Source organism: Coptis chinensis, chromosome 6, assembly GCF_015680905.1.
Source record: "Coptis chinensis isolate HL-2020 chromosome 6, ASM1568090v1, whole genome shotgun sequence".
In the NCBI taxonomy this organism is placed as follows: domain Eukaryota; kingdom Viridiplantae; phylum Streptophyta; class Magnoliopsida; order Ranunculales; family Ranunculaceae; genus Coptis; species Coptis chinensis.
This window is the reverse complement of record NC_141461.1, coordinates 86,096,060-86,122,345: the sequence shown is the minus strand read 5'-3', so window position 1 is coordinate 86,122,345 and position 26,286 is coordinate 86,096,060. Positions and strand designations below refer to the sequence as shown.

Genomic DNA, 26,286 nt, shown 5'->3' with positions numbered 1-26,286 from the left:
TCCTGCTCTGTACACATCAATCAATGTCTGCCAACCAAGCAAGCAGTGGTCATTCTAAAGTCAGCACAGAATTACTGGCTGTAAGCATTAATATAAGTGGATACGAATTGTATTTTTAAGCTGAAACAATGAAGCACAAGCAAATCTTTAAGCTGAAACAATAACTAAATAATAGAATACGAATACAAATTCAAAAGCTGATATTTCTTTAATTAGCAATACAAAATAATCTTAGTAAATATATTATCATCTTGTTATTTGCTGAAATTGTTTGATAGCTTTAGACTACAAACTCACTTCAGGATGATATCAGTTCATACAATATATATAAGCTCATTACCACTGACGACTTGAAAACTTAAGTACAAAACTTCGAGTTAAAAGGCCTGCAAAAGTTGGCAGTACCCAGAAGTAGGGGCTTTAGAACTGAATGTGAGTCGTGTATGACTTTCCTCCAAAGAACCTTCAGCCCTGTACATGAGTTTTATTGGTCAGAAGGGTGGTACCGTTACTGGAAGTGTGCAATCCTCTCAGCTTTCTTTCAAACTTCTGCTGGTTACTTCTGCTAAAGTTTAGAGACAATTGGGATGCCACGAGATGAGCTTCTTTTTGAAACCATCATAGATAATCTGTTTCTTTAAGAAAATGATCTTATGAAATGCCAATCTTCTCAAGGGTGCAAATGGAAGTAATCTCAAGCTTCCAAAGTTTCAATTCTCTGAGAACAGCATGACAATCTGTTTTCACAGCCTTCCTTATGCTGGCACACATGCAGTTTAAGAGCACTACTGCAGGCTTAACTTTGAGAGTAAGGAGCTCTTCATGATAACAGAAAACCAAGAACCCGGGTTCTGTTCTTCCTCATTCCTGGCCTTAAATTTTCATTGTAGGCCACTAAAGCAATGACCAAGCATTCCAACTCGGATCTCCAAAATCTTGTGAAGGCCATTGTTATCTTGACACTGAGCTCCACAAGAAATTTGTTATCTTTAAGCAATCTTTTCACGCTTCCATGAACTTGATATTATCATGGCCTACTCTTGGAAGAGGCTGAATGCTAGAACAGCAACAAGTCATCCCCCATGCTTAAAACTTCAACCACTAGTCTCTAGAAGACTTAAAAAATGCTATGCTTTCATGTCACCTCCTTTGATATGTTTAAAGTAGCACTCTGTTAGATTGTTGCTCAGTCTGGGAGGTAGTTCTTTCCACAGCCATCCACCACTCACAATCACCCTCATCATCATCAATCCCCTGATCTGCAACCTGGCATACAGTAAATCACTACGATATAAGCATCTGTCATCTGTGGCTTAAGTAACATGAAACTGAGCTCATATTTTATTAGGTGTGAGTTACAAGGTAATGAGAAAAAAAACAAATATAACACATGAATGGGTGGAGAAGACAGACTAACCAGTTTGCCAGGATTTTGCATTTTCCTCCTACTTTCAAATTCATCGGCAATTTTTACGGCTTCAAGCCACCACCCATCTTTCTTGCAACTGTCAGTGATTTTCTGATCACTATCACATGGAATATGGTCAACCTCATTTTGACCAAGCTGATGATCAAGGTCATTATTTCCCACCCTATGATCATCTGATTGTATTGAATTGAAGCAAGTCGAAGTATCAGGAATGACATCATCAGGAATTGGACGGAAGGGAGATCGATATCCTAATGAAAAAAATTTAAGTTAATTGCAAGATGATCATTCATTCAATTCCAAAATGCAGATAAGGACAGGTTTTTCAGTTGTTGAACCTTTGCAATCAGGGTCGTAGCACTTCTGATAGTAGACAGTCCTTTTGAAGTCGACAACATACATCACTGAAACAACAAGTGTTAGCCACAACATTAGGCCAGTCTTGAATCAAAAGGATGTTAGTAATCAGGAAAACAACAATATAAAGACAATAGTAAACTCAAAAAAATGTAAAAACTGAGAAACACAATGTCAATTGATTGACATATCTACTATATCTAAATAAGAAGACCACGAGCTAAGATATAGTGCAATTACAGTACCAAAGGGCAAGGGCAAACCCATGTCTACTGGACACATCAGTAAAACGTTTTGGAAATATTACCATTTGACTGCTCGTCGAAGTCAAACGAGGTCAAATATTACAAATTCAAATCCCCACCCCCAAAAAAAAAAAAGGAACCAAGAAATTTGTGTTTTCCTAGATTTTGTTTTGTTGCTTCTAAAGTAACGTAGAAGGAACATAACAAAAAAAAACATTATGTTTACCCTAACACAATATATTTTACAATGGTTAATGTAATATTATGTTTACCTAAAAACATAATCATGTCATATCTTGGCTAATGTGGTGTATGTCTAAAAATTCCTCTAGAAATTTAGTCCCTCAAGAGTTAAGGCACTATATGAGGCTCACATAATTTGGAAACAGTGAAACGGTGTATAGCTGTATAAGCATGTGAGGCTTGTTCCAAAGGAAAACATTACTTTGCAATTACATGCTGCTAATAACTTCTGTAAAAATAAAAATCGAGACACCTAACAGGGAATGCTACCATGATTGCTTTTATGCTGTCTACCAATCCGTTCGCAATATCTATTCCTCAACATGTTGTACACAATTACACCATACTCTGAGAACCAATACCAGCTACGGATCCTTCCTGTGAATATAAATTACACCATGAACACACAACATCAGTGGACTATCATTACCTAAACAAGCTTTCCACAGGATTATTCAGCAGTAATGCTTATGCTAAATAATGGAAAAAAATTAAGATTGAAATTTTAACATGGAGTATATTTGTCACTTTGTAGCAAACATCAGTTTAATTTACCGTATTGCATAAAAGATCCTGAACTTGTGTTGCTGGAAAATATGTTGTTCGAAATTTAAGAAATCCCGTTATCCGTGTAGGGTTGCAAAGAATTAGTTCTAAACTCCTTGATATGGATCTCAATGAAGGCAATGCCATCAAATTTAAGAAATCCTTGATATTTGTGTTGCCAACTGCAAGGTCTATTGTTATGGCATGCATGCATGGTGACAAAGATGATGATATTAGTGGAACAGTCATTGACATTCAACTACTCATGTTTAGTTTGGCAGATAAAAAGGAGGTATAGATAATTATTGGGGAAGCCAAAGGTCAAAGAGAGGTCCTAAAGCTTCTATATTCCTTGCCATCAGTTAATCAATCCTCCCCACTCCATAATTTAAATATAGAAGTACTGAACATGCCTATGCCCTACAGCTGGTAAACAATAGATAGCCGCCAGATTCGAAAGAAACCTATAAAAGTCATACTCAAACACCAGATGGACGTTACCTCAGATCAATCCATCCTTCAATGCAGGCAATCAGTATGAGGGAAAACAGGGGACATTAAAAGAACTAATAAATTAATATTTGTAAGAAAAAGAGTACTCATCTTTAATCATATGATGGTAATTACTAGAGTAACTTACGTCGGCAAGAAAAACAGATACGTTCCCAATCACTAGTACCTGATACGTTCCCAATGGAGGCAATAGATTCCACAAACATGTCCAAAGCAGGGAATGGAGATTTTCCAACAAAATATGTTGTTGGAAAGTCGGTCGTGCAAGCATGCAATGCAAGGCTTGGGGCTGTGGAAAGGTTTTCATAATCACATTTGTCCTGCAGTAATAGAGTTTATAGAATAGAGAATCAAGACCTCAACGTCAAATCCCTGTCTATACAGATTTTTTATGGTAAACCAATTTCCAAAAGTTTATAAAGCATAAGCATCATAAGTAATAACTTTCTGAAGAGTGGAAAACTACCTCAGAATCAAAGCACAGTGTCTTCATGCAATCTACATCCATTTTACATATTAATAGCTTCTGGCAATCACCATCCATCTTGCAGATTAAAGAATCCATGAACATGTCTTGCTCACACTGTAAGTCAGCAGAAGTAATTGAGAAACCAATGCCCAATCGCAAAGAGAGTTCTATCTATAAAACGCATAATTGATACTTAAAACGATAAAGTACTTTGATCCTATGATACCCATAATAAATATGAAGAAATTTTTTGTAAGTCAGATTTTGACTAGTGAAGAAACACATATAGCTTTCTTTGGCGTAAGTAATACACAGAACTGCTAGTCTGCTACTAACAAGAAAGCATACTTATCAGAAATGTAATTGTATATACGCAGAAGCTTACCAAGTTCTTACATTTGAAACGACTAGTTGGCAGAAGAATCGACTTCTTCCCCGCCTTTGAGGATAAAGCTAGGCGGAAACAACGGTTTCGAGAATAGACAGCAGTATCCACAAAAAGGTGATGCAGAGGTTCATGAGAGCTTAAATCTTTTGAAACAAACAATTTTTGAAGTTTATGATCACGGTCCCTTCCACTACAAATCCGTGAACAAACCTGTTCAATGTCATTGCCAATAACAACCAAGGATTTATTTGAATTATAGCTTGAATATAGAGTAAAAAAAACCAAAAAAGAAGAAGAAGCATTGCCAACGCACAATAGACTTTATTCTTTGGACATACAGATTTTTCATTCAGAAATAAAAAGACAACTGCCTAGGATGTTAAGAAGATCCACTCAAGGGACTCAAAAACAGAAGAACATTAGATTGTTCTCTAAACGCTATCTACTTCTAATGCTATTTTTTATTTTTTCGGTTATTTTTTTTAGTTTACTTCAATTTCAAAGTCTAACAAAACCATTTTTTTATATTCCAGTTTAACTCCTTGAAAGTGTTAGTCAAACAGTTAAATTCTTCCAACAGTAGTTTATTCCTTACATTGGCAATGTTCTAAAAAGTGCTACGCGGCAATAGGCGGAAGAAGAACGCCTAGGCCTTCTAGATGGCGCTTAGATAGGGTAGGCATTGGGCGGGTTTTCTTCCTAATATTTGTGTAATATATAAATACACACAAACACACACACACACACTATGACACTACATGAAATGAAGAATTCAAACTTGAAATACATATAAAAAATGCATGAGTGATCCAATATTCCCATCACACATTTATGCACAGTTTAAATATTAAAAAAAAAAACAAAAGAACCTCTGAAAAGCATAAGCGTTGAAGAATATTGCAAGTGAACTGTTCGAGTAGACCTGAGAAACTGAGAGAGAGAAGGACCAAATATTTATTTTTGGGGGTTGTACTGAAACACACTTGTTTTAATCTTTTAACCCCTTGTAGCGGACTTTTTCCTCTTACTGTATCTTGGATTTTAGTCTTTTAAACCCGTATTCAAAGCTTAAGCCTTCTTGAAACCTTTTCTTTTGGACAAGTCATTTTCCTAAAAAAAGAAGAAGACCTGACTAGACCACCTAGAGGCCGCCTAGACCCGACTAATTGGCCCACCGATTTTAGTCCCGCCTAAGCTGGTTTTTGGAACACTCTACACTAGTACAATGGTATCAGATACTTTTCAACAGAAGTAATCTACATTAGTGAATAGAAACTCCCTTGAAAAGACCAAATTAAAGTTTTATTGCTTTGAAGACAAGGTCGAGCAAATGAAAAATACAAGTCCTACAAGAATGCCTACCATCTGGCATTTACTAACTTGTACTTTGCTTGGCAACTTGAAAAATGTGTCTTCTAGATTGACTATAAGTGTTGTCTGATAAATTATCGAATGGAACTTGAAAGTGCTTGAAAATGTTTATCCTGTAGTATCTCAAACACAATTTCTATTGTGAAGCTTACCTCGGCAACAAAAGCCCCAGCATGTGAGTTGTCTTTGAAGGCACTTTTTGGAACGCGGATGATCAGATGGCGTGAAAATTTTTCTGAAGAAAGTAAAGGCCATGGTTAATCCAATGCCACTTGGAAAGCATCTTATGACATTAGACAAATCATATGCAGTCAAAGACTTTGATGCAATATAGTGGAATGTTAAGGATGCTAAATCACAAAACAAAAGCACTTATATGCTTTGCTAGTTACTCTAAATAGTCCAATACATTACTGCTTCAATTGCTTTATATAAATAACTTTAAAAAAGGGATGGAAAATATGAGCCATTCAATACATATTCATGTAGCACTAAGACGTCAGGACACAGATGTCAATATGGACATGTAGAGATAACATTGCAGGACTCTTCTTTACTCACATTTTTTTTTTTTTTTTTTTTTTTCCGTTTAATTTCTTTACTCAAAACTCTGGTAACAATTTGATTGGTCATTACTAATAATAATTTGTTTCTATTATGTGTAATTGAGTATCACTTCTTTGTAGCTTCTGTTCTTTGAACTTTGCAGCACTGATAGTGCCACCGAGGTGGTGGTGCTTAGACATTGGTTTATGTAACAAAAACATCACACAAAAAATTAATATCAATTGCATAAGGAAACACCAAGAAGAATTTCCATACCTTCTGTGGACGAATCTAACTCTATGACCCAGTCTTCCTCTCCATGTATAGAGTATTTATCTAATAAAGCATAAAAAATGACTGATAGCAACACATCAACCATTTCTTCTCCATTCTTTTCTAAGTTGACTCTCTTGTCAAACTCCAGGTCAAAGTACAGGTGGCAAGGTAAGCCCTGGAATACACACATTCAGAATAAGCATGGGGAGGAGAAATAGATTTAAAACACACACACAAAAGTAGGGGAAATTTGAAGAAAAAAAAATCGTTTCCATGACCAAAGGATGGGGATGGATTCCACATGGAGACAATACCTTCATTTATTCTTACTTTCCTTTAAAAAATGCCAAGTTACATTGTCACGGATACAAAGTGTCTGACATGGAGAAATATAAAAAAAAGGAGATATATCACATACAATATGTGTCTGACACGGACACATGGATACAAATCAGAAACGGTTTATTTTTAAAATATGGTGTGTCCATGTAACATTGAAAAGATTGGAAGCAACCATCAACATATGCCCTTTTTTTACAAGATGATTGATGTAATGTGTAGTTTGATGAAGAAGGTGAGTTTTGTATATGAATCATATAATTAGTGTTTCACATCTATACTAAGCCCCTTTTCTCCTTCAAACACGGAAGGCATGAGTTATATTGTCAAAATTGATTGTGCTTCTGTTGTTTATTGAAATAAGCTGACAGCAAATTACATTGTCAAAATTGTGTTCTTTACACAGTTCTCTGGGGTCCAAATCAAAGATGAGTTGACAATGGTTGGTGATGGGAATGATTTCTATAAAATAAGAATATATCAATGAACATCCGCTTATTCTACAATGATATGAAAGAAATTCAAGCTATATAAGTTAAGGACAATTATGAGGGAGCATTACCTCCTGAATCACTTCATAATGGTGGCGAAACGTAGAATCCATATTTTTGTACCTGATATAGGAAAGCTAAAGTAAGAAGATAATACACACACTGGCTATACAAAGTAACTATGAGGCATTACCTCTGCCAGAACTCCGTATATGTTGAGACCAAAAACCTCCTTTGCCCACTCACATGATCTTGATAACTGAAAAGACGGGCATGAGGATATTGTTTGGAAAAGTTCATCGCCTGATCTTGCTTAGGGAACGTGGCCCATATGTCCTTCCTGTGCAACAAATAAATAATAGAGATGACTCTGATCCACCAACAGACTTGTAAATATATATATATATATATATATATATATATATATATATATATATATATATATATATATATATATATATATAGCATTACCTTGCTCTCAAATTAGTCTCCTCACTAAGATCGCCGTGTATTTCATGTAACAATTTAAGCAGCCGAGTTGGCCTTTTCACAGGCACCCCATGTGGCGATCCATAAAAAACAAGCGGAGAGATCTTCTTTCCCATTGTACTACTAAGCTAAAAAAAAAAAATGAATACATGTCAGTTTCACAAGTATATCTAGAGCAATATTGAAATGCAAAATAAAAAAAAGGGACCTACGCCGAGTTGAGCATCTGGGGAAGTTTTGTGGCTTGCGGATTGTGGAGAAGAAGAGGCTTCGACCTTGTATTTCTTTCTTTCTCTCAATGCAGATTCTGTCAAATTTGATTTTTATTTACTCCATAAATAAATAAGTTTATTCAAGAGAGAATGGCTTACGTGGAGGAGAGACGCCGCATTTGAAGCATTCGAACAATCGATCAACATCGTCCATTAAATAAAAACCACAAAAATAAAGAACCCTTCTTCTTTTTTTCTTTTTTTTGGACTTTATATTTGAATAAGCGGGAAATTAGTAGTGTACGATATATATCAACGACTAATTATATTTTCAATTTTGGGGAAAAGAATGTCTAGAGAACACCAATTTTACCAATCTCGGGGAAAAAAAGTCTAGAGGACACCAATTAATGAAGTATCGGTGATAATTCTTGAAAGACGAACGGTATTGTCTAGGTCAATAGTTGTGTTACGAATTGTAGGATGTAGGATTAACATAAACAGGAAATGACATCTAGAGTATTCATTTTTGTGTACTTCAGTAGTCAGGATATTCAGTTGACATCATTATATTTCTTACTCGTCAATGAAATGTGGATGCGGACCAAGAAGATGATTATTTTGAACATAAACTAATACTAATAGGAACGAAATCCTGTTTCAATTGTCAATATATTAATGTGCACACCTTGAGAATGGTCATAAAATTGCACGGCAAAATTCTGCTGCGCTCATACGCTGACCTCGCGACTAATTGTGCAGATGACATTTGCGTATATGTGCCACTTTCTAACAAGGATATGAAAGGGAATTGCTATATACATACCCATATATCTCAAGGCAGACTCCATTTAAAAAAAATTAATACCGGATATGTCCCCAAATAATCTCTTAAGGCAGACTCCACTTAAAAAGTGAAAACACATAAATTCCAACTTTTATCTTTTTACTCAAATTTTGTCTTTTTACTCTCTCTCAAAAAACCTTCCTTAAACCCATATATTTTTTTTTCCAATCCAAATAAACTTAACCCACACATCTCTTTTTTCTCTACACATATTCATCTTCTTTTTCAAATTCTTTGGTTCTATTTCTATTTACAACCCATCTTTTTGTTTTTCATTTTTTTTTATGACATTGAGTGAAATGGAATGGACATATGATGTTTTTAATGTGGAAAATGAACTATTTAATAAAGAAAAATTTCAATCAAGTGACCAAGACGGCGACCAAGACGAGGTAACTCCATACACAACTATTGTTCATAATGATTCCAATATCAATTTATTATGAAATCATTATGAGGACGATTTGTACAAAATGTGATTACAAAGTATTTATGCAAACTCAATCTATGAAGACGATCTCTTCTGTTTAATAGTTGATTTTAATAGTGAGTGTTGGGAAATGAGAATAGTCTTACATTCCAGACGTCCCAGGCCAACTAACTTTCTAAGACTCTGGCGCCCCAACTGGAGCGATTTATGAAGCATTAGACAGTCTAATTTGGCCGTCTCATAGTTACTTTGATAGATATTTTTCTTGTGACAAATTTTTAGCTAATATTATAATTCACTGTAAATGTTATAGGATCCTCTATACAGTCACAATGAGATACCAATTGATGCACTTCGGACTTCACAAAATTCAAATGCATCTTCGGAAGAGCACTACATAGATCAAACCGAACATTTTAACACCAACATGGTATGCATAGATGAATATACGTTTTGAAACTTATTTCTTTGATTTAATACATTCTTACCCATGGATTAATGAATACTTAAATTGATTTATATGTATTTGATAGTCGTTAAGATTTGATTGATTGGACACAACATAAAGGAAGTGAAGTGGGAGCTATTATCGTCACTGGGAAATCTCCAAATGCAATTGGTGAGAATGCTCCTAAACTTATTTTGATATGTGAGCGTGGTGGTAAATTTCGATCTCATAAAAAGGTATAAGCAAACGAGAAGGTAGTAAGAAAGACTGGAACAAAAAGATGAATTGTTCTTTTAAATTAAAAGCGTGTTTTGAACGTGGTAGTTTAGATAGATGGACACTAAGAGTTGATTGCGGTCGTCATAATCATGGGATGACAAAAACTATGGAAGGTCACTCTTATATGGGAAGGTTTAATAAGATGGAGATGATTATTGTATCTGAGATGAGTAGAGTTGGAGTCAAACCAAAAGAGGTCATGAATGCTGTCAAAGTAAGAGATATATTAAACTCGTCCTCCATGAGACAAATGTATAACATAGAAGACACGCAATTAGACTTAATGAAATGGAAAATAGAACATAGTTGCAAGAGTTGGGTAGATTGTTAAGGGAAAATGGATATGTGGAGTACAAGAACGTCGAGAAGGTAGCAATGAAGTTTTGCGAATTGTTTTGGGCCCATCCCTTTGATCCAAATGGCTAAGACTTTTAACCAAAATTTTCTCATGGATTATGCATTATAGGATAAACAAGTATCATTTCAAGTTGTTAGAGATTGCGGGAGTGACATCGACCAATATGACTTTCACTGCATGTCATGTGTTGATGGAAAAGGAAAAAAGAGTATGACTACACTTGGGCATTGGAAAGGTTTCGAGATACTCATGCCCGAAGTTCCAAAGTGTTGATTGTATGATAGGGAGCTAGCTTTGAAGAATCTCGGCGATGTAGTCTTTCCAAATGCAAAGAAGCACTTGTGTCGATGGCACATTTCCCAATGTGTCTTGAAAATGGGAAAAAATATTCTCAGTGACGAGCAAAACATAAATAAACTTTGTGCCATGTAGACTAATGTGGTAAAGTCAAAGACGCATGAGAGTTTTTTGAGAAAGTTTGCTTCTATAGAATTAGCTTTTAAAGATTATCCTGTGCTCATCCAATATTTGCGTAGAACATGGTTGCCTTACAAAGAAGCATTTGTTGCTTACTGGATAGACCAACAAAAGCACTATGGAAACACTACGACAAATAGGGTGGAATGATTGCATGCTCGACTGAAGTCGAGCTTGAAGGGAACATACAAACATGATTTTCTTGGAATGTTTCCCCTAAGCAAATTTACAGTTGTGAAATGCTAAAACCGACATAAGTAGTATACATGTTGTATCAGTTTATACTTACAAACCAACACAAGTACTATATCTATTGTGTCGGTTTGACAAACACTTGTTGCTTTGTAAATCTGAAAAACCTGAAACATCATACTTGTACACCAAACCTTTTTTTTAGTAGTAGGACTTGCTCTTGGCTTTCAGAATTCTGTAAATTTTGATTACTTGACTCCTTGCCTTTTCTTTCAAATTGACACTTTGAGCATTTTCTTTTTTAATCAAAGTAAATTTCAATAAAGCCTCAATGTTTCCAAGTGGGGCCACAGTGCCAATTTCCCAAACAAGAAATTGGGCCAAAGTCTAGAGGACACCAATTTTGTAAAGTAACTCACAACACCAAATTCTAGCAATTAGTAACCCACGAACCCACGATTTCAAATTTAGTAACCCTCAAGGACAAAATAAGTTGGCCCAGCCCATTTACTTTTTTTAAATACCAGTTATACCCTTCTGTGAAATTGACCATTTTTTTAAAATAGCAGTTTAACCCCTCTGTGTTTTATTTAAAGCAGAGAAATTTTCAAACTCAGAAACTACTTTACACTGCGCGCTGCGTTTTTAGTGGAGAGTGAAGATCAAGTTATTTCTTAAAATCTATCGGGACACCAGGTTTCAATCGATTTCTTCAAATTTATAGATGTACACTAAATTCCATCTATAAACTTAATTTATATGTTGAGGGTATACTTAAACTTGAAATTGTATTTTGAAATCATAAAATGTTATGGTTTGTATACCATATATTGAGATTGTTTATGATTGATGGTTTTTATGCTATCAGCTTTGTTTTGATTGAGGTTGTTTTATAATTTAGATTTTTTTTGTTTTTTAGATCAGATCTGTTTTAGGTATGTTTATGTTTTCTTTGTTCATAGTCTAGAATGGGTATGGATACTCAACTAGACTATGAACAATAATTGTTCATAGTCTAGTTGAGTATGAACAATGTATGTTCATACCAATCTGAAGCATTGTGAATGATCATAGTAGTACGTGTACTATGAACATTTAATGTTCATGGTGAACAATCAATGTTCATACCTAGTACGTGTACTATGAACATTCAATGTTCATGGTAAATACTTATTGTTCATAGTCTAGTTGGGTATGAACAATGTATGTTCATACCTCTCTGAAGCATTGCGAATGATCATAGTATTTTGTTTTTATTGTGTACATCTCCTAAATTACATTTTTATTGTGTTTTTGTGGGTTGAATTTTGCAGTTATACATGGAATTTAGTGTGATTGGAATTTTTTGCTATAATGGCGGTACTTTGTCCTTTTTTTTTTGGGTTGGATTCTTCGATTGCTTTGTTCTGGCAAAAGGTGTGTGACAAGTGGCTTGATTTGGAATTAAGGAGTTTTTCTATGTGTTTCTCCCGTAATGCAAAAGAGAATTTAATTGAAACGGATGGGGATTTGTGATCCTTGGCTTGCTATTGTTATGACATGAAAATTGCAATTGTGGAGATTAAGTAAATGTGTGTATGAGTTCAATGAGTAGTTTTAGTGGTGCAAGTACGTCAAGTTCATCAGGTTCATCGAGTTGTTTAATTGGTGGTGAGGTTTGGAAGTCTTATTTTTGGTGGCGTAACTTTGATGGTGGTGTTGGGCAGAGATTTGCTTTATGTGCTCCTGAGTTTAGATGTAAATTGATAGAATACTCTATTGTGAGTGGTTACAAGTATGAGTTGACCAAGAATGATGATTTTAGAGTGACGGCAGTTTGTCAGAAGAAGAATGAGCTAAATTGTCAATGGTGTATCCACTCTTTGGAGAGTTGTGGTTATTTTGAGATTAAGAAGATTAATCTCACACACACTCTTATGGTTTTGTAGTTAAAGACTACGACCATCCACCTATCACTTCTTATCTTGTGAAGACTCATATTCTTGATTTTTCGAGAGATAAACCAGATTTGACATTTGGAGATATTACCGCTTTATATACTTTCGTGAGTATAGGCTTAGTATTTCAAAGCACATAACTTATCGGGGTAAGAAGTTGGTATTGAAGGAGTTGTATGGTGATGTTGCGTTGTCTTACAATGACCCGATTTGTGGTATCTGGAGGAGTTGAAAAGAAGAGATCCCAGGAATATTGTTGAACTTGAAGTTAACAAGGAGAGTGGAAAGTTTGAGAGGGTGTTTGTTACTTTTGAATCAAGTATTCATGGTTTTAAGTTTTGCCGCCCGATGGTGTATTTGGATGGAACATTCTTGAAATCTGATTACAAAGGGTGCTTGTTGGCTGCTACTGCAAAAAATGGATATCAAGGTATTCTCCTAATTTTACTATTTGCATTTTTATTAGTTTTAATTTTGTGTTTGGTCATGAACAATCATTGTTCATAACTGTTTTGGAGTATGAACAATCATTATGCATACACGTTTTTGTGTATGAACAATAAATTGTTCATACACTCTGTATGAACACATAACACTGATGCTTCAAGTTATCTCATATTTTGTTTTGTTTTTTTGTTTTTTTAAGGATTGTTCCCTCTTACTATTGGTGTTGTTGACAATGAAAACGATTCCAATTGGTATTGATTTCTTGATATGTTTAAGAAGGCTTTTGGATATGAGCGGAGGTATACGCATCATGGTTTGCTTGTCAACATTCCTATTGTATTTCCTGATTCCTATCACTCTTTTTGCTTGTGGTGGCATAGACGGTTTTCCTTGCCGTCATGCGATTGCGAGTATTCATTGCAAACAGGAGTCGGTGTATTTATACATTGAAGATGCATTTCGCTCCACTTATTTCAGTAGCACCTACTCTCATGGCATAACTACAATTAGTCGTAACGAGATCTGTTCAGATGGTTCTGATGAAGTGCGAATTCTCCCACCAGATGTGAAGAAGCCTCCGGGTAGGTCATGAGTTAAGATGATTGAGAGTGCGGGTGCTATACGTTATACTGCTCACAAGTGCAGAAAATGTCACAGCACCGACCGACATGACCGAAAGAATTGTCAAGGGAAAATTGTTGATGTGTTAACTACTGATAGGGAATCTAGAGGAAAGGTTGAGTAGCCTAGTGGCGATATGGTATCAAGGTCTTGCTAATCATTCTAGGTGAGAAGCACTAATTAGACTGTTTAATATTTTGTATGAATAATATATTGATTGACTGATTGATATTAATACAGTTTTCATATGATTTTTATATTAGGCTATTTAATGTTCTAGGTGGAATATATTTTAAAGTCTCATATGATTTATATTATTCATTTCATTAATGTTATTGAGGTATGATTTTTATATTTGTTCATACCTACTGGAGTATGAACAAATATTGTTCATACCTAGCTAGTATACTATGAACATTCAATGTTCATGGTGAACAATCAATATTCATACCTAGTACGTGTACTATGAACATTTAATGTTCATGGTGAACAATCAATGTTCATACCTAGTACGTGTACTATGAACATTCAGTGTTCATGATGAACAATCAATGTTCATATATGGTGTACTATGAACATGATTTGTTCATACTTAACAATCACTGTTTATATACTAATAATCGTTATTGGACTATAAACATTCAATATTCATACACTATCAGGTATGAACAATGAATGTTCATACATTGAGGTATGAACAATCAATGTTCATACCTATTGGAGTATGAATAAATATTGTTCATACATGATAATTAATAGAGAATAACAATAAGAGAACACATAATAAACATCAATAATAGTTCATATATTTTGTCATTGTGTACCAAAATCATGACCACTCAGAGAACACATTTTACTATGAATCACCACTGATGCACATTCATACACGATAAAAAATATTGTTTTGTCATTGTGTACCAAAAAGACCACTAAAAAAGAACACATTTCACTTTGAATCACCACGTCAAAATATATGGTTCATACATTAAACTCTCATTTTCTTAACGCTTCCTGGAACTTATGATCTTCCTTTGTCTAGCTTCTTGGTTGATCAAAAAGCAATCCACATGCAAGTTCTGGGCGCATATTGTGTACTTCGATTTCAGAAGTTACATCACAAAAATCCCAACGACCTTGTTCATAAAGAATTTGCATCATTTTGCAAACATGAACGCCGCAATCAACGCTGCAATTTAGAGAATATAGATCTCAGGTCAATTATTGTTTTTTGTATGTCTAGAAGTCTCCAAGAATGTCAGTGAATAATTACGTGATTACCTATTGTGTTGCTGTGGACATTTTTGAGGCATTATTCTTCCTTTATTACTGAAGCTGTGGATTCCTTCTTCTCCATTTTGATCCGACTGTTGATTGGATCAACCAGTCCTTTCCTTTGTAAAATAAAAAGAAGTTATTTCATTATGTTTTAAGAAAAAAAAATTCATGTCAGTTAAGTGTTTTATGTTGAACTCACCAGATCTTTCGCAACTTAGAGCGATTTTTTTCCAGTGATTAGGGAGTTGAAATGAAACCATTGCTCTTGTTGTCCCTCTCTCAACTCTATTACAAGAAGTGTCCAATGTGTATCTGAATGAATAAGAATGGCTATAAATTTTGCAGAAAAGTCGATGCTCTGCACTATTTTTTTTCAAGCCTCCTTCTTCATCTAACATTTTCTGTGTCAATGATTGCGTGAAATAGTAAGAATGTGACAACATCTACAACATAGAAATGAAACAGAATTTTGTAATAAATAATTTATCTTTATATTGGAAGTGATTAGACAAGCTTTATTTTTTCCATGGTTCTTTTCTTGAAGGTGTTTAGACCACCAGTCGATAATATGTTGAATTGAACATTTTTTAAATTGGCATTACATATTTCATGAACAATGATTGTTCATAGTACAGTATGGACTATGAACAATGAGTGTTCATAGTCTAATTTTAGTATGAACAAAAAATGTTCATAGCTTATGACTATGAACATTGATTGGCTATGAACATTGATTGTTCATAGTACAATATGGACTATGAACAATGAGTGTTCATAGTTCAATTTTAGTATGAACAAAGAATGTTCATAGCTCATGACTATGAACATTGATTATTCATAGTCCAATTTTAGTATGAACAAAATTTACCTGAAAGTCAATTTCCCTATCAAACAGAAGGTCTTCAACTAGAACACCCTGTACTTGTAAATTTCCATCTGACCATGCAATTGAGACCAAGCCCTCGGTCCTTCAATTTTCAGCCCAAACCTAACTCAGGTTGGTCAAATTTATCGGGTTTCAATGTTAAACAGTGAAGAACTCAACGCCTTTTCAGTGTTAAATAAATTAATTAAGAGATAAATAACACTGAAATTTAATATTCTAACTAAATGAAAGTGATTTGATTATTTGAAAGGAAAACTAACCTTATTGATTCAATTATTCTCTTTAAAATTGATATTTCCAACTTTATTTTTGACAATAATAAATCCTTATAATAAAACAATATAACATAATAGAATGAAATATATACGTACATATATGTATACGGGTTTGGGTTTTTCGGTTATTTGATATTCTAATCCGAGTCCAATCCTCAAACCTGAGTGGGTTTTGATTTTACAAGACTAATCCGAACCATGGATCTAAAATGTTAGTCCAGGACCAACAAAAATTGGATTTTAGCCCATTGGGCTGGGGCTAACCCGACCCAAATTTTAGTGTATGAAATATCGTTGAAAAGAAATAGGAAAACCAAAATGATATTTTATAGTGTACAAGTAAATTAGGGTAGGGAACAGGGTCGGATATGGCCAAACCCGAATAGTTTTACTATATCCGATCCGATAACACTAATGTAAATGCCGGAGTTTGAGGGTATGGTATTTTCACCAAAATCACAAAATTTTGTACTGCCATAAATTTTGCCGATTATAGAGGCGACAGGAATCTAGCATTGTAGATAAAATCTAGTTTAACAGGACAAAAATGTGTGAACTGGACTTTAAGCAAAATATCCTTTTTCCATATGACATCAGAGTCCGTATAACTAACATTTTGAAAACAAACAAGGTCAACACTCTCTGTAAGATCATCTTGTCTATGCAACTGTTTTTATATCTAGTTGACTATTTACTCAACTTGTTTATTATTAGTTTGGCATTTGATTTGTTAGTGTTTCGTGATACTTGTGTGCATTCTTCATAGCTAATTACTAGTATTGTACTGGAGTTTTTCAAATACTTGGGGTTGGTGTTGCCTATAGTTTCAGACAATGTTTAAAACTAATTACTAGTACTGTGATGGTGTTTTTCAAAATGGGACTGCTCCCCCTTGGTTCCATACAGTGAGTGGTAGAATACTAGAATGTGGAACATAGTAAGTTTTTTATTTAAATTTTTATTTTGGAATGTAGGTTTACATCCTGATTAAGTGCAGTGATACTATGCTAGTAATGTCGTCACCATTCCTATGTTTATACACACCGACTACTTCTTTCCCATCATTACCAACAACCTTAAAATTATCATCATCTTCATTCCACACTTACATTCCATCCTTAAAATCTTCACTCACTCAACAACAACACCATCAACCATTTTTCAAACACAAAACCGTCTTCTACCCTTTTACCACCAGTAAAACCAAATCATATCCATCTGTAAAAGTTAAAGCTCAGTTAAATTTCCCTCTAATTCCTCCTCAAGATCATTGGGGAACTTTTTCTGTTCTCTTCGCCACAGCTGCCTTTGGTATCTGGTAAGCTATCCTAAATTCTTACTTTCTTTCCAAGGTTTTTGTTTGTCTAATTGGTAGAATTTTTTACAAGATTGAGTTTTGGGATTCAAGGTCGGATACTACGAAGATAGGGTGTACTGTCAGTGGAGCAGTGGTTAGTACATTGGGTGGACTTGCTGCAAGTAATCTTGGGATAATCTCTAATGAAGCTCCAGCATACTCAGTTGTAATGGAATATCTTCTTCCAATCACTATTCCATTATTGTTATTTAAAGCGGATTTGGGACGCGTGGTACAGTCAACCGGGAAAATGTTGTTGGCTTTCTTACTCGGATCAGGTCATATTCTTGCATCAATTATGTGTCCTTTTTCATCATTATCAGTGGATGAAATTTTTGTATTTCAGTTTGTTCTTTGTGAGTGGGGGAAGAGTTGTAATGTGGTGTTACTGATAATGTATCCATTCATATTACTCTTTGAAACCATTGTTCAAAATAGATTGTGGCATACATGTTTATTAGAACATTTAAGCTTTATTTGTCAGAATGGCATTATTCATTTTTCCTCTTTCATCAAATGATATCTGCATAAAATTGACTCGAATGAAATGAATTTTGATTATATTCACCATGGATTTGCAATCTAGCCTTTGACGAAGGATTTATGTATGTTCTGTATTTGTTCTTTTTCTGCTTATTTGTTCCTTTTGTTATTGCAGTTGCCACGATAATTGGAACTATAGTGGCATATAGATTGGTGCCAATGCGTTCACTTGGTCAAGATAGTTGGAAGATAGCAGCTGCTCTCATGAGTAGTTATATTGGCGGAAGTAATCTTGAATAAATGGTTCTGCAAGTTACTTTTGTTATAACTTCTTTCCCAACAAACATATTTAGAAAAAAAATATTTTTTTTCCAATCGCTTTTTCTATTACTGTTCCAGTATTCCTTACTGAGTGTACTACCCACTAAAAGCATCTATATGAACTTTGTCATTTTCACTTGGGAAATCAATGCTATTTGATCATTTTGCGGATTGTTTTATTTATCAAACTTGCATCGTTGCTGCACCCAATGCTTTGCATACTTTGGGCTTTGTATTTGGCAGTTCATAAGTTCTAGTTTATCAATTTGTATTGTGCGTGACTAATATCTTGGATAAGTTCCTAAGAAGTTTTCACTTGAAGTGATTTGCTTTTGTATGCAAATACAAAGTTTAGAAAATCTAAAGTTGCAAATTAAGCTGTTTGATCTTGTTTTCACACACATCTCGTTTATTCCTAAACTAATATTTACCTCAAGCGAAAATCTATACATTGATCATGCTGGATACTACGAATAATGTGGTAGATAATGATCTCCCCCCCTCTCAGATTCTCATTCCCTGAATCACACCTAACATTTCCTTGCTCCATTTCCTTAAGTGTCATTCGACATTATCCAATCGTAGGACGATTTGTGCAAGTTGCAATTCTCTTTTCAAGTAATATTTTACCAATGATAAATCTTTTTTCATGTTTTCTTGTAGCCATCAATTTTGTTGCTGTTTCAGAGGCTCTTGGCGTATCTCCATCAGTTTTGGCTGCAGGAATAGCCGCTGACAATGTTGTCTGTGCAATATATTTTGCGTTGCTTTTCACATTAGCATCAAAAATACCTCCTGAGGTTTCAACATCAGCCAATGGTGTGTACTGTTTGCCTGGTCGTCTATATTCTAGAAATTCACCATTATCAGTGCATAATGCTTAATGGCTCATTTTTTTCGTCTAGCAACATTTCCCACTTCCCAGTATTATTATTATTATTATATCTATCTATCTATTTATTATTATTATTTTTTTTTCTCACTGTATAACAAGCAGGTAATGAGTTTCACTTATAGCTGAAAGAATTGTTTATTTATTTATTATTATTACCCGTAAAGTTTTTATTGCTCAAGACCTCTCTTAATGTGGTCTGTCTATTCACATTGACACTGTCTCCTAATTTATATTCTAAGAATTTAAACTTGATCTACTTCGTATATCTTTCCTTCTACTTTCTTTCCTTATTTTATTTAATTATTTTTAATTTTTGAAAATGCAAGCTGGGTTTTCATTATAAAAAATGATATGTACAAGTGCATCCACGAGCCTAAGTTTGAGCCTTGCTTAATCAGGGTCATAATCATCCCTTACATCGCCTTAAATAAAGCAAATGCCTTGTCTTTGGCTATGATTTGGTTTAGCTTGTAAGGTAATGGGTCGATAGAGTAACTGCAACCTTCAGGTCTACTCAGTGATGCAAGACATCAGCTGCTCTGATGGTTTTCTTGTAGACGTGTCTAGTTGTTGCCTACTTCCTTGTTCTCATTGATTACCAAATATCTTGAACTATATCACTCAAGGCCCATGTTACTTGCTCTGATCTTCTAAGCATCTGAACTGATATGCAATCAGTACTCTCTTGTAACCCAGCTCTATGCGTATTTCGAGTCCTTCATGTATAGCTTAAGCTCCAGCTGCAGACCTGCAGACAGTGGGCTGAGCTATGTCTTCCTTGAGCAGAGTAGAAGCGAATAATTTATCCTCCATTGTCCCTAAGTATGCTATCATAACCAGCTCTTCTCCTCGTAACGCTTCCATCAAAACTTAGTTTTACTACTCCAGGTTCTAAAGGGTCCCCAACTATTTCCTGCACCAATTGATAATTTTATGCTGATTTTGTATACTGTCTACCGTGTTTCTGTATTCTTCATTATCCTGTAGATTCCCTGTTGTGATTTACGTAATTCTTCTTACTGCATCCTTCAGACACTGTTATACAGTGTTTCTTCATTGTTTTCGCTTAACCTCATGTCATCTGTCTCTGTTTAATCCAGTAGGGTAGCTGCAAATACTGCCTTCAGAACTTTGTTGCTTGTGTGCCTCTTTTTGGAGAATATGGGTTGTAACCAAGGACCAAAATATCGATATTGGTTAATATATCGGTGTACCCAAAAACTGATATATATCGGATATATCCATTTTTTTGTGACCAGTCCAAACTATTTAAAATATCAGAAATATCAGATATATCGGAAATATATCAGAAATATATCAGAAATATATTGAAAATATCGGATTTATATTAAAAAATGGTCAAAAAGTCAAACGATATATATCATAAATATCGGATATATCGATTATCTCGGTGATATAAATTTTTATATCGGAAATTCCAATATATATCGGGAAAAAAAGGGTTATATATTCAGTGGATATATATTGGAAATATCGATATCAGTGTACCAAAATACCGATATATATCGGCGATATTTTGGTCCATGGTTGTAACTAAATTACTTATACCACTTTAGATATGTTGAATACTTGATCACCTCGTAAGGATTCTAGGCTGATTTGTCAGCTGTGCTTTGAAGTATGCATGGCATAGAATCCTTACAAGACGTTGGATGTATACATTGAAGTATCAATATGCTTATATAATGTGCCTTCTGATTATGATGGGTTAATTTGCAGATAGTCTAGTGGATACAGAGTCCATCCCTAGTAACAAGCTACCCGTTCTAGGGACAGCTGGAGCTATTGCTGTATCATTTGGTATCTGCAAGATTGCAACATATCTTACGCAGTTTTTGGGACTTCAAGGTGGAAATCTTCCATTCATAACTGCAATAGTAGTAATTGCCGCAACTATATTTCCTGCGCAATTCAGATATCTTGCCCCTGCTGGTGAGGCGACCGCTTTTGTTCTTATGCAGGTAAATTGACTAGTAACAAGTTATTCGGTTAGTATTGGACATTTGTACTACTTTTGTGTTTGTAGCATTATTGTCTCGCTGTAAGCAGGCCTATATGGCTTATGATGTCCGACAGGTAATTTTACTTGTTTTGGTGTACTCTGTTTAATGATTATGAAGAAGGAAAAGTGAGACAGCTCGGGTATTTATCCAGGTTTTTTAGAATGTCTTTTTTGTCAAATGCATACACACTTAAGCAGTCAGTCCAATGCTAATTTTTTTTGTTTTCGACAAGAATAACTTCTTTCTGCTTTTTATATTCTATTTTAGTTTTGTAATCAAGTGAACTTGAAGTGATTTATGCTTTTTAGGCAAAAAAATCTGCATGCGCCCTATGTGTCTAAGTGTGTCTTCTGTTCTCATATGGCTTGTCGGTGTAGTTTTCCAAACGAGCCTTGAGATCTTCACAGATTACAAAATGATGATAATGAATTTGGATTGTGTGCGCCTGGGTGATAACAATGAACTTGGAAGTATTCCTCATCCCAGACCCTGTTTCAAGTTGAAGTGGGCTTACTGTCACTCACTTGATTAAGAACTCGTTATAAACTTTGGCATATGATCAGTGTGGTTGCGATGAACATAACCTTTTGTACAAATGAATTTTAGGAGATAAATTTGTTATGTTTGCATATGACATTGATTTCAACGGACTCCATCTCTTTTACCTGTCAATCAAGTCAATTGCCTTCAGTGGCTTGGACATCATTAAAATTAAACAAAAATAACATTTTGGACTGCTTGAACCTGTGTACAATATTATCTTCAAATTTGACTGTATACTGAGAGTCAATTTTTCTTTCTTTGTTTGGAAAGCGGAACAAAATGAGTATCTTCCAACTTGATGATCTTTCGGAATTTGTGAGCAGGTATTTTTTACTGTGGTGGGTGCAAATGGCAGCATATGGAATGTTATTCACACAGCCCCCAGTATCTTTGTATTTGCTCTGATCCAAGTATCAGTCCATCTTGCTGTGATCTTTGGAGTAGGAAAACTACTGCACTTTGATACAAAAGTGTTACTACTGGCATCAAATGCTAACATCGGTGGCCCTACAACAGCATGTGGGATGGCCACAAACAAAGGATGGACCTCTTTGGCACTGCCTGCAATTCTAATAGGCATATTTGGGATCTCTATTGCAACTTTTCTTGGTATTGGATTTGGCTTAATGGTCCTTAAAAGCATGTAAACCACAGTCCATTTAGCAGTCTTGTCTAGAATCTATTCGCAGGAAAGCTATCGGGATTATTTTGCTGTTGGTATCACTGTTGGGAATACAGAAGTCTAGAATAGCATGAAGATGGTCATTGCTGTTTATTGAAAAAAGAAAAAGAAAAAAGAAGAAGATGGTCATTGCTAGAGTTGATGTGTCTTTTTTTTATTCCTGGGAGCCTTTCAGGTTCGCTCAATTACCATATCAAAGCTCTTAAGTAGTGGTTGGGAAAATGTTCTACATTTAAAGTAGCTTGTTTACCATGTATTCAATTATCAATTGTTCACAACAGCACGCAGGCGACTAGGAAAAGAATGAAGCCCTTGGTTGTTCATGGTATTATTCCAGGAATAGTTACAACTGACTTGAGCTGTGTGCTCTGACTTGTTGTAGGACTTACTGAATATTGTTGACTTGTTCAGTTCAAACTGATGGTTCTATAACATATTTTTTCTGCTCATAAATCCAAAAAGCAAAGCTGTATACTGTGTAGAACCGAGTACGTTTGCTAGTAAGTGTGAAAAAGTTTGATTTTCTGATGATGCATATATAATTACATATCAAAAACTCTACTGGCACGTCTGAGGATTGAGCAAAAGCAGTAAATGAACCAATTAGAACCGCTTCGTTCAGTCTAAAAGCGAAAGAAGAATGTGAGAAGTCAAAAAAAAAAAGGGTGCAGCCCATCAGTGTTCTCTAAAGACTCATAGATTACTTAATCAACAAAAGTTCAAAAGGTTATTGTCAATTGTCGTGAAATCCTGTACGTATAACTCTTTGAAGAAAATCTTTTGTCTATTCAACAAAATTCAAAGGCAACTATCCAGATTTCACGCTAGAAACTAGACAAGGGAAAAATCTGAAACATCCTATCAGTAGACGTAATAACTAACTTATAACTCATTGCTAGCATTTCAACAAATTTTGGTTTTTTTTTTCTTTTTCAGTAACAACATTCACACCACCTTTTTCCTGCTCAAAGTGTACAGAAAATACAATGAGGTTCATAACAGAAAAGTACTTCCTATCAAGAATTTTTCAGTGGTATCATCTTGCATATTGGTATCCCATCATAGAACTTCTCAAGTCTACCAAAATGTGGTCATCTGACTAACAAGTACTATATATCTGCTTTGTGACTCCAATTGGCAAAGGCAGCATCAATGTCTTTGTCAGCTAAGCTTGTTGTTGACTGTCCAATGGCATTGGGGTCTGAGCTCGGTGTTCTTACATGTCCATTTTTCTTATCTGTTATCCTTCTCTTTGAAATGGCAATGGCAATGTCGTTTGGGAAGAGATCCCGCAGCACAAAAGCATGAATGATAGTAGTAATGAATAAAGCTGTTACTGTGAGAGTAGAAATGGCAGAGAGAATGATGGACAGAGATTGAGTTACTGGGTTTTTTATTTAGTTTGAATATTTTATGGTTGCTATTGCAGTCCCAGTCATTGGAAAAGTGTAAGCCCACCATGCCAAGGAAAACTTAAATCCTCGGAAAAAGTTAACGCGGACAGCCTACAAAAGAAACAGAATCAAGCTAAGTGAGAACAAGAAGCTAGCTACAAAGTACACACATAACAAAATGCTACTAAGCCTATTTTGACCAGATCAATATGACGCCAAATGAACCACTCATAGACCTTTTATTATTTTCCCTCATTTTCCTATATCCAAAGGGAAATAGATGGTAAAGGTAGATAGACTTACTAGTGTGATGTACAAGAACAATGCCACGAAGTAAGAAATCCTTGACGCGTAACCAAAGTTGCCCACAATCCTTACCCATGCCACAGAAGCAGAATTAGGAGCTGCAACAAACAAAAAGAACATTGGATGGAGTTCCTTTGGCAGTGTCTCATTTGTCGGAAGCCTCTGATACAGAGTTACAAATAGAGAACTATGTAGTGAGCCAGACCAACAGCGAAGAAAAAGATGGCCCCTTCTCCAAGTCCCATTAGTGCACCCAAGGATGCGCCTACGAAGTTCCCAACAATTGAGAGATGGTTTGCAGGACTGGACACCTTTGAGAGCTTCCTTCCACCTCCTGACATCCATTGTCCGTAGATTTTAAGTTCAAGACAGAAGATCGGAGTCTTAGGAATATACCAGAGAGGTGCGGGCAGGTTCTTCTCTAGAGAAATAGAAGGTGGTATCCCCAGACCCCAGTGCTAAGAACAATAAGGTTATCCATGGGGCAAAAAAAAGTTGATACGAATTAGATAGTAAAATTTACGCCGGACAGCGTCAAAGTAAAAGATGATTTTAAGAGAGTAGATGAAAGACACAGTGGCAGTAAGAACAGCAGAGATGAACCAGAGGATGAGATTGACGTCTAGGTCTATATATGTTGAGGAAACGCGTTGCCAAAGAGGTTGCAATGGTCTTCCAAAGGATACTTTGGGTGCTAAGACCAAGGCAAACACCAAATGAAGAAACTGGATAATGGAGAAGGAATGGCCACTGCAATGCAAGTCTTCTGGAAGGACCAACTCCTCTGAAGCCTGAAGGATGTAAAACACAGAAATTAGCCAATGTTCTTTCCCCACTGTACTGATAGTATCAAACTAGAAAATATTTTCCATCATTTGTCTTTACTGGAACACACGCCCCTTCATCCCTCAAATAAAAATTATTAGCTAGAACGGCCAACACGCTTTGAATGTTGAATAATGGAGTGGTGACGTACTTAATGCACGGTAAGAGTATAATTTTAAAGCGAAATGATCCAAAGAGAAGGTTGAAAGAGGCCTCTCCTTGTCTATCCTTTGGTTTATGCTTCATGCATGTTGATCGGGTTTGGTTGTGAAGAGTTGTTTTTCTTGAGGTGTTTTGGGTTAACAGTAAAGTTATGTCGCTAAGAGATCAATGATAATCTTATTGTGATGGTAGAGAACCTTCCAACGCCACAGTTCGCCACCTTTTTGAATGCTTCATATCAGAATTGTGTGTTTGTCTGTTGTCTTCTTGAGCAGTTTGGTGGGGGTTTGGAGCTTAGTATGATAGCTCTTGAGGAGTGGAGGTTTGGTAGTCCTTGGGCGATGGGGTAATATGTTTTTTGTATGTGAGCCTCCCTCTAATGACCACAGTACACTCTTAGGGAGGAGTGTAGCCATGTAGCCATGTAGCCTCCCTTTGAAGATCATACTCTTTAGGGAGATTGTAAGCTTTTATTCTTTGGTCTAATAGTCTGCCTAACCCCATAATCTTTTCAAAAAACATAAAAGAACATTTTGCTTGGCGAAAATGTAAAAGAAATATTCGAGAACAAAGTGTAAGAAAATGTTTCGTTAGTTGTTATAAGAGCAGGCCATTCATTCATTCAACAATTGAAAATATAACTAAAGACTCCAGTGGGAAAGAGAGAGTACCCTAAGAGTGTCCAGTTCTGGCCCTTCTAAGGCATCATAGTAGCGGTGCACTGGTAAATACTCAAGCCTAGCACTTTGTGAAGCACTCATTTCTGGTTCAGTTTCCTGTTTCCCAGACCGAGTTCTATAACTCTCAAATTGAGTATCCTTCGGCTTATCAATTTTTGCATTCTTTGGCTGCTGCAGACTAGGTTCTAAAAGTTACCCCTTCCGAACTGCATCTACATATGATATGGG

General features: G+C 35.4%; 2 protein-coding genes and 1 pseudogene across 5 annotated transcripts; 1 reads left to right on the top strand and 2 right to left on the bottom strand.

Annotated features, from left to right (window-relative positions):
• Positions 1–488: 488 nt before the first annotated feature.
• On the bottom strand, positions 489–8,602 carry LOC147495062 (DNA primase). The gene is made up of 14 exons (XM_086569554.1): positions 8,074–8,602; positions 7,915–8,009; positions 7,685–7,830; positions 7,407–7,553; positions 7,285–7,336; positions 6,384–6,558; positions 5,714–5,796; positions 4,188–4,400; positions 3,800–3,916; positions 3,500–3,653; positions 2,545–2,652; positions 1,768–1,833; positions 1,418–1,680; positions 489–1,266 (listed from the first exon to the last, which is right to left on the bottom strand). The coding sequence occupies exons 1-14, from the start codon at positions 8,126–8,128 to the stop codon at positions 1,159–1,161; spliced, it is 1,782 nt and encodes a 593-aa protein (XP_086425680.1). The 5' UTR covers positions 8,129–8,602; the 3' UTR covers positions 489–1,158.
• Positions 8,603–16,808: 8,206 nt separating this feature from the next.
• Positions 16,809–23,138, top strand: LOC147495061 (uncharacterized). 3 transcript variants are annotated; one of them, XM_086569553.1, is made up of 7 exons: positions 16,809–17,030; positions 17,361–17,704; positions 17,795–18,021; positions 18,402–18,512; positions 19,211–19,366; positions 21,183–21,424; positions 22,333–23,138. In XM_086569553.1, the coding sequence occupies exons 2-7, from the start codon at positions 17,391–17,393 to the stop codon at positions 22,654–22,656; spliced, it is 1,374 nt and encodes a 457-aa protein (XP_086425679.1). In that variant the 5' UTR covers positions 16,809–17,030; positions 17,361–17,390; the 3' UTR covers positions 22,657–23,138. The 3 variants fall into 3 exon arrangements, with proteins under 3 accessions (XP_086425679.1, XP_086425678.1, XP_086425677.1); XM_086569551.1 differs by having other exon boundaries at positions 16,878–17,017; XM_086569552.1 differs by lacking the exon at positions 18,402–18,512 and having other exon boundaries at positions 16,875–17,017.
• Positions 23,139–23,655: 517 nt separating this feature from the next.
• LOC147495060 (S-type anion channel SLAH3-like) lies at positions 23,656–26,217 on the bottom strand (annotated as a pseudogene). Its single transcript, XR_015198848.1, has 3 exons — positions 26,050–26,217; positions 24,389–25,182; positions 23,656–24,196 (listed from the first exon to the last, which is right to left on the bottom strand). The product of XR_015198848.1 is annotated as an S-type anion channel SLAH3-like (transcript).
• Positions 26,218–26,286: the final 69 nt, after the last annotated feature.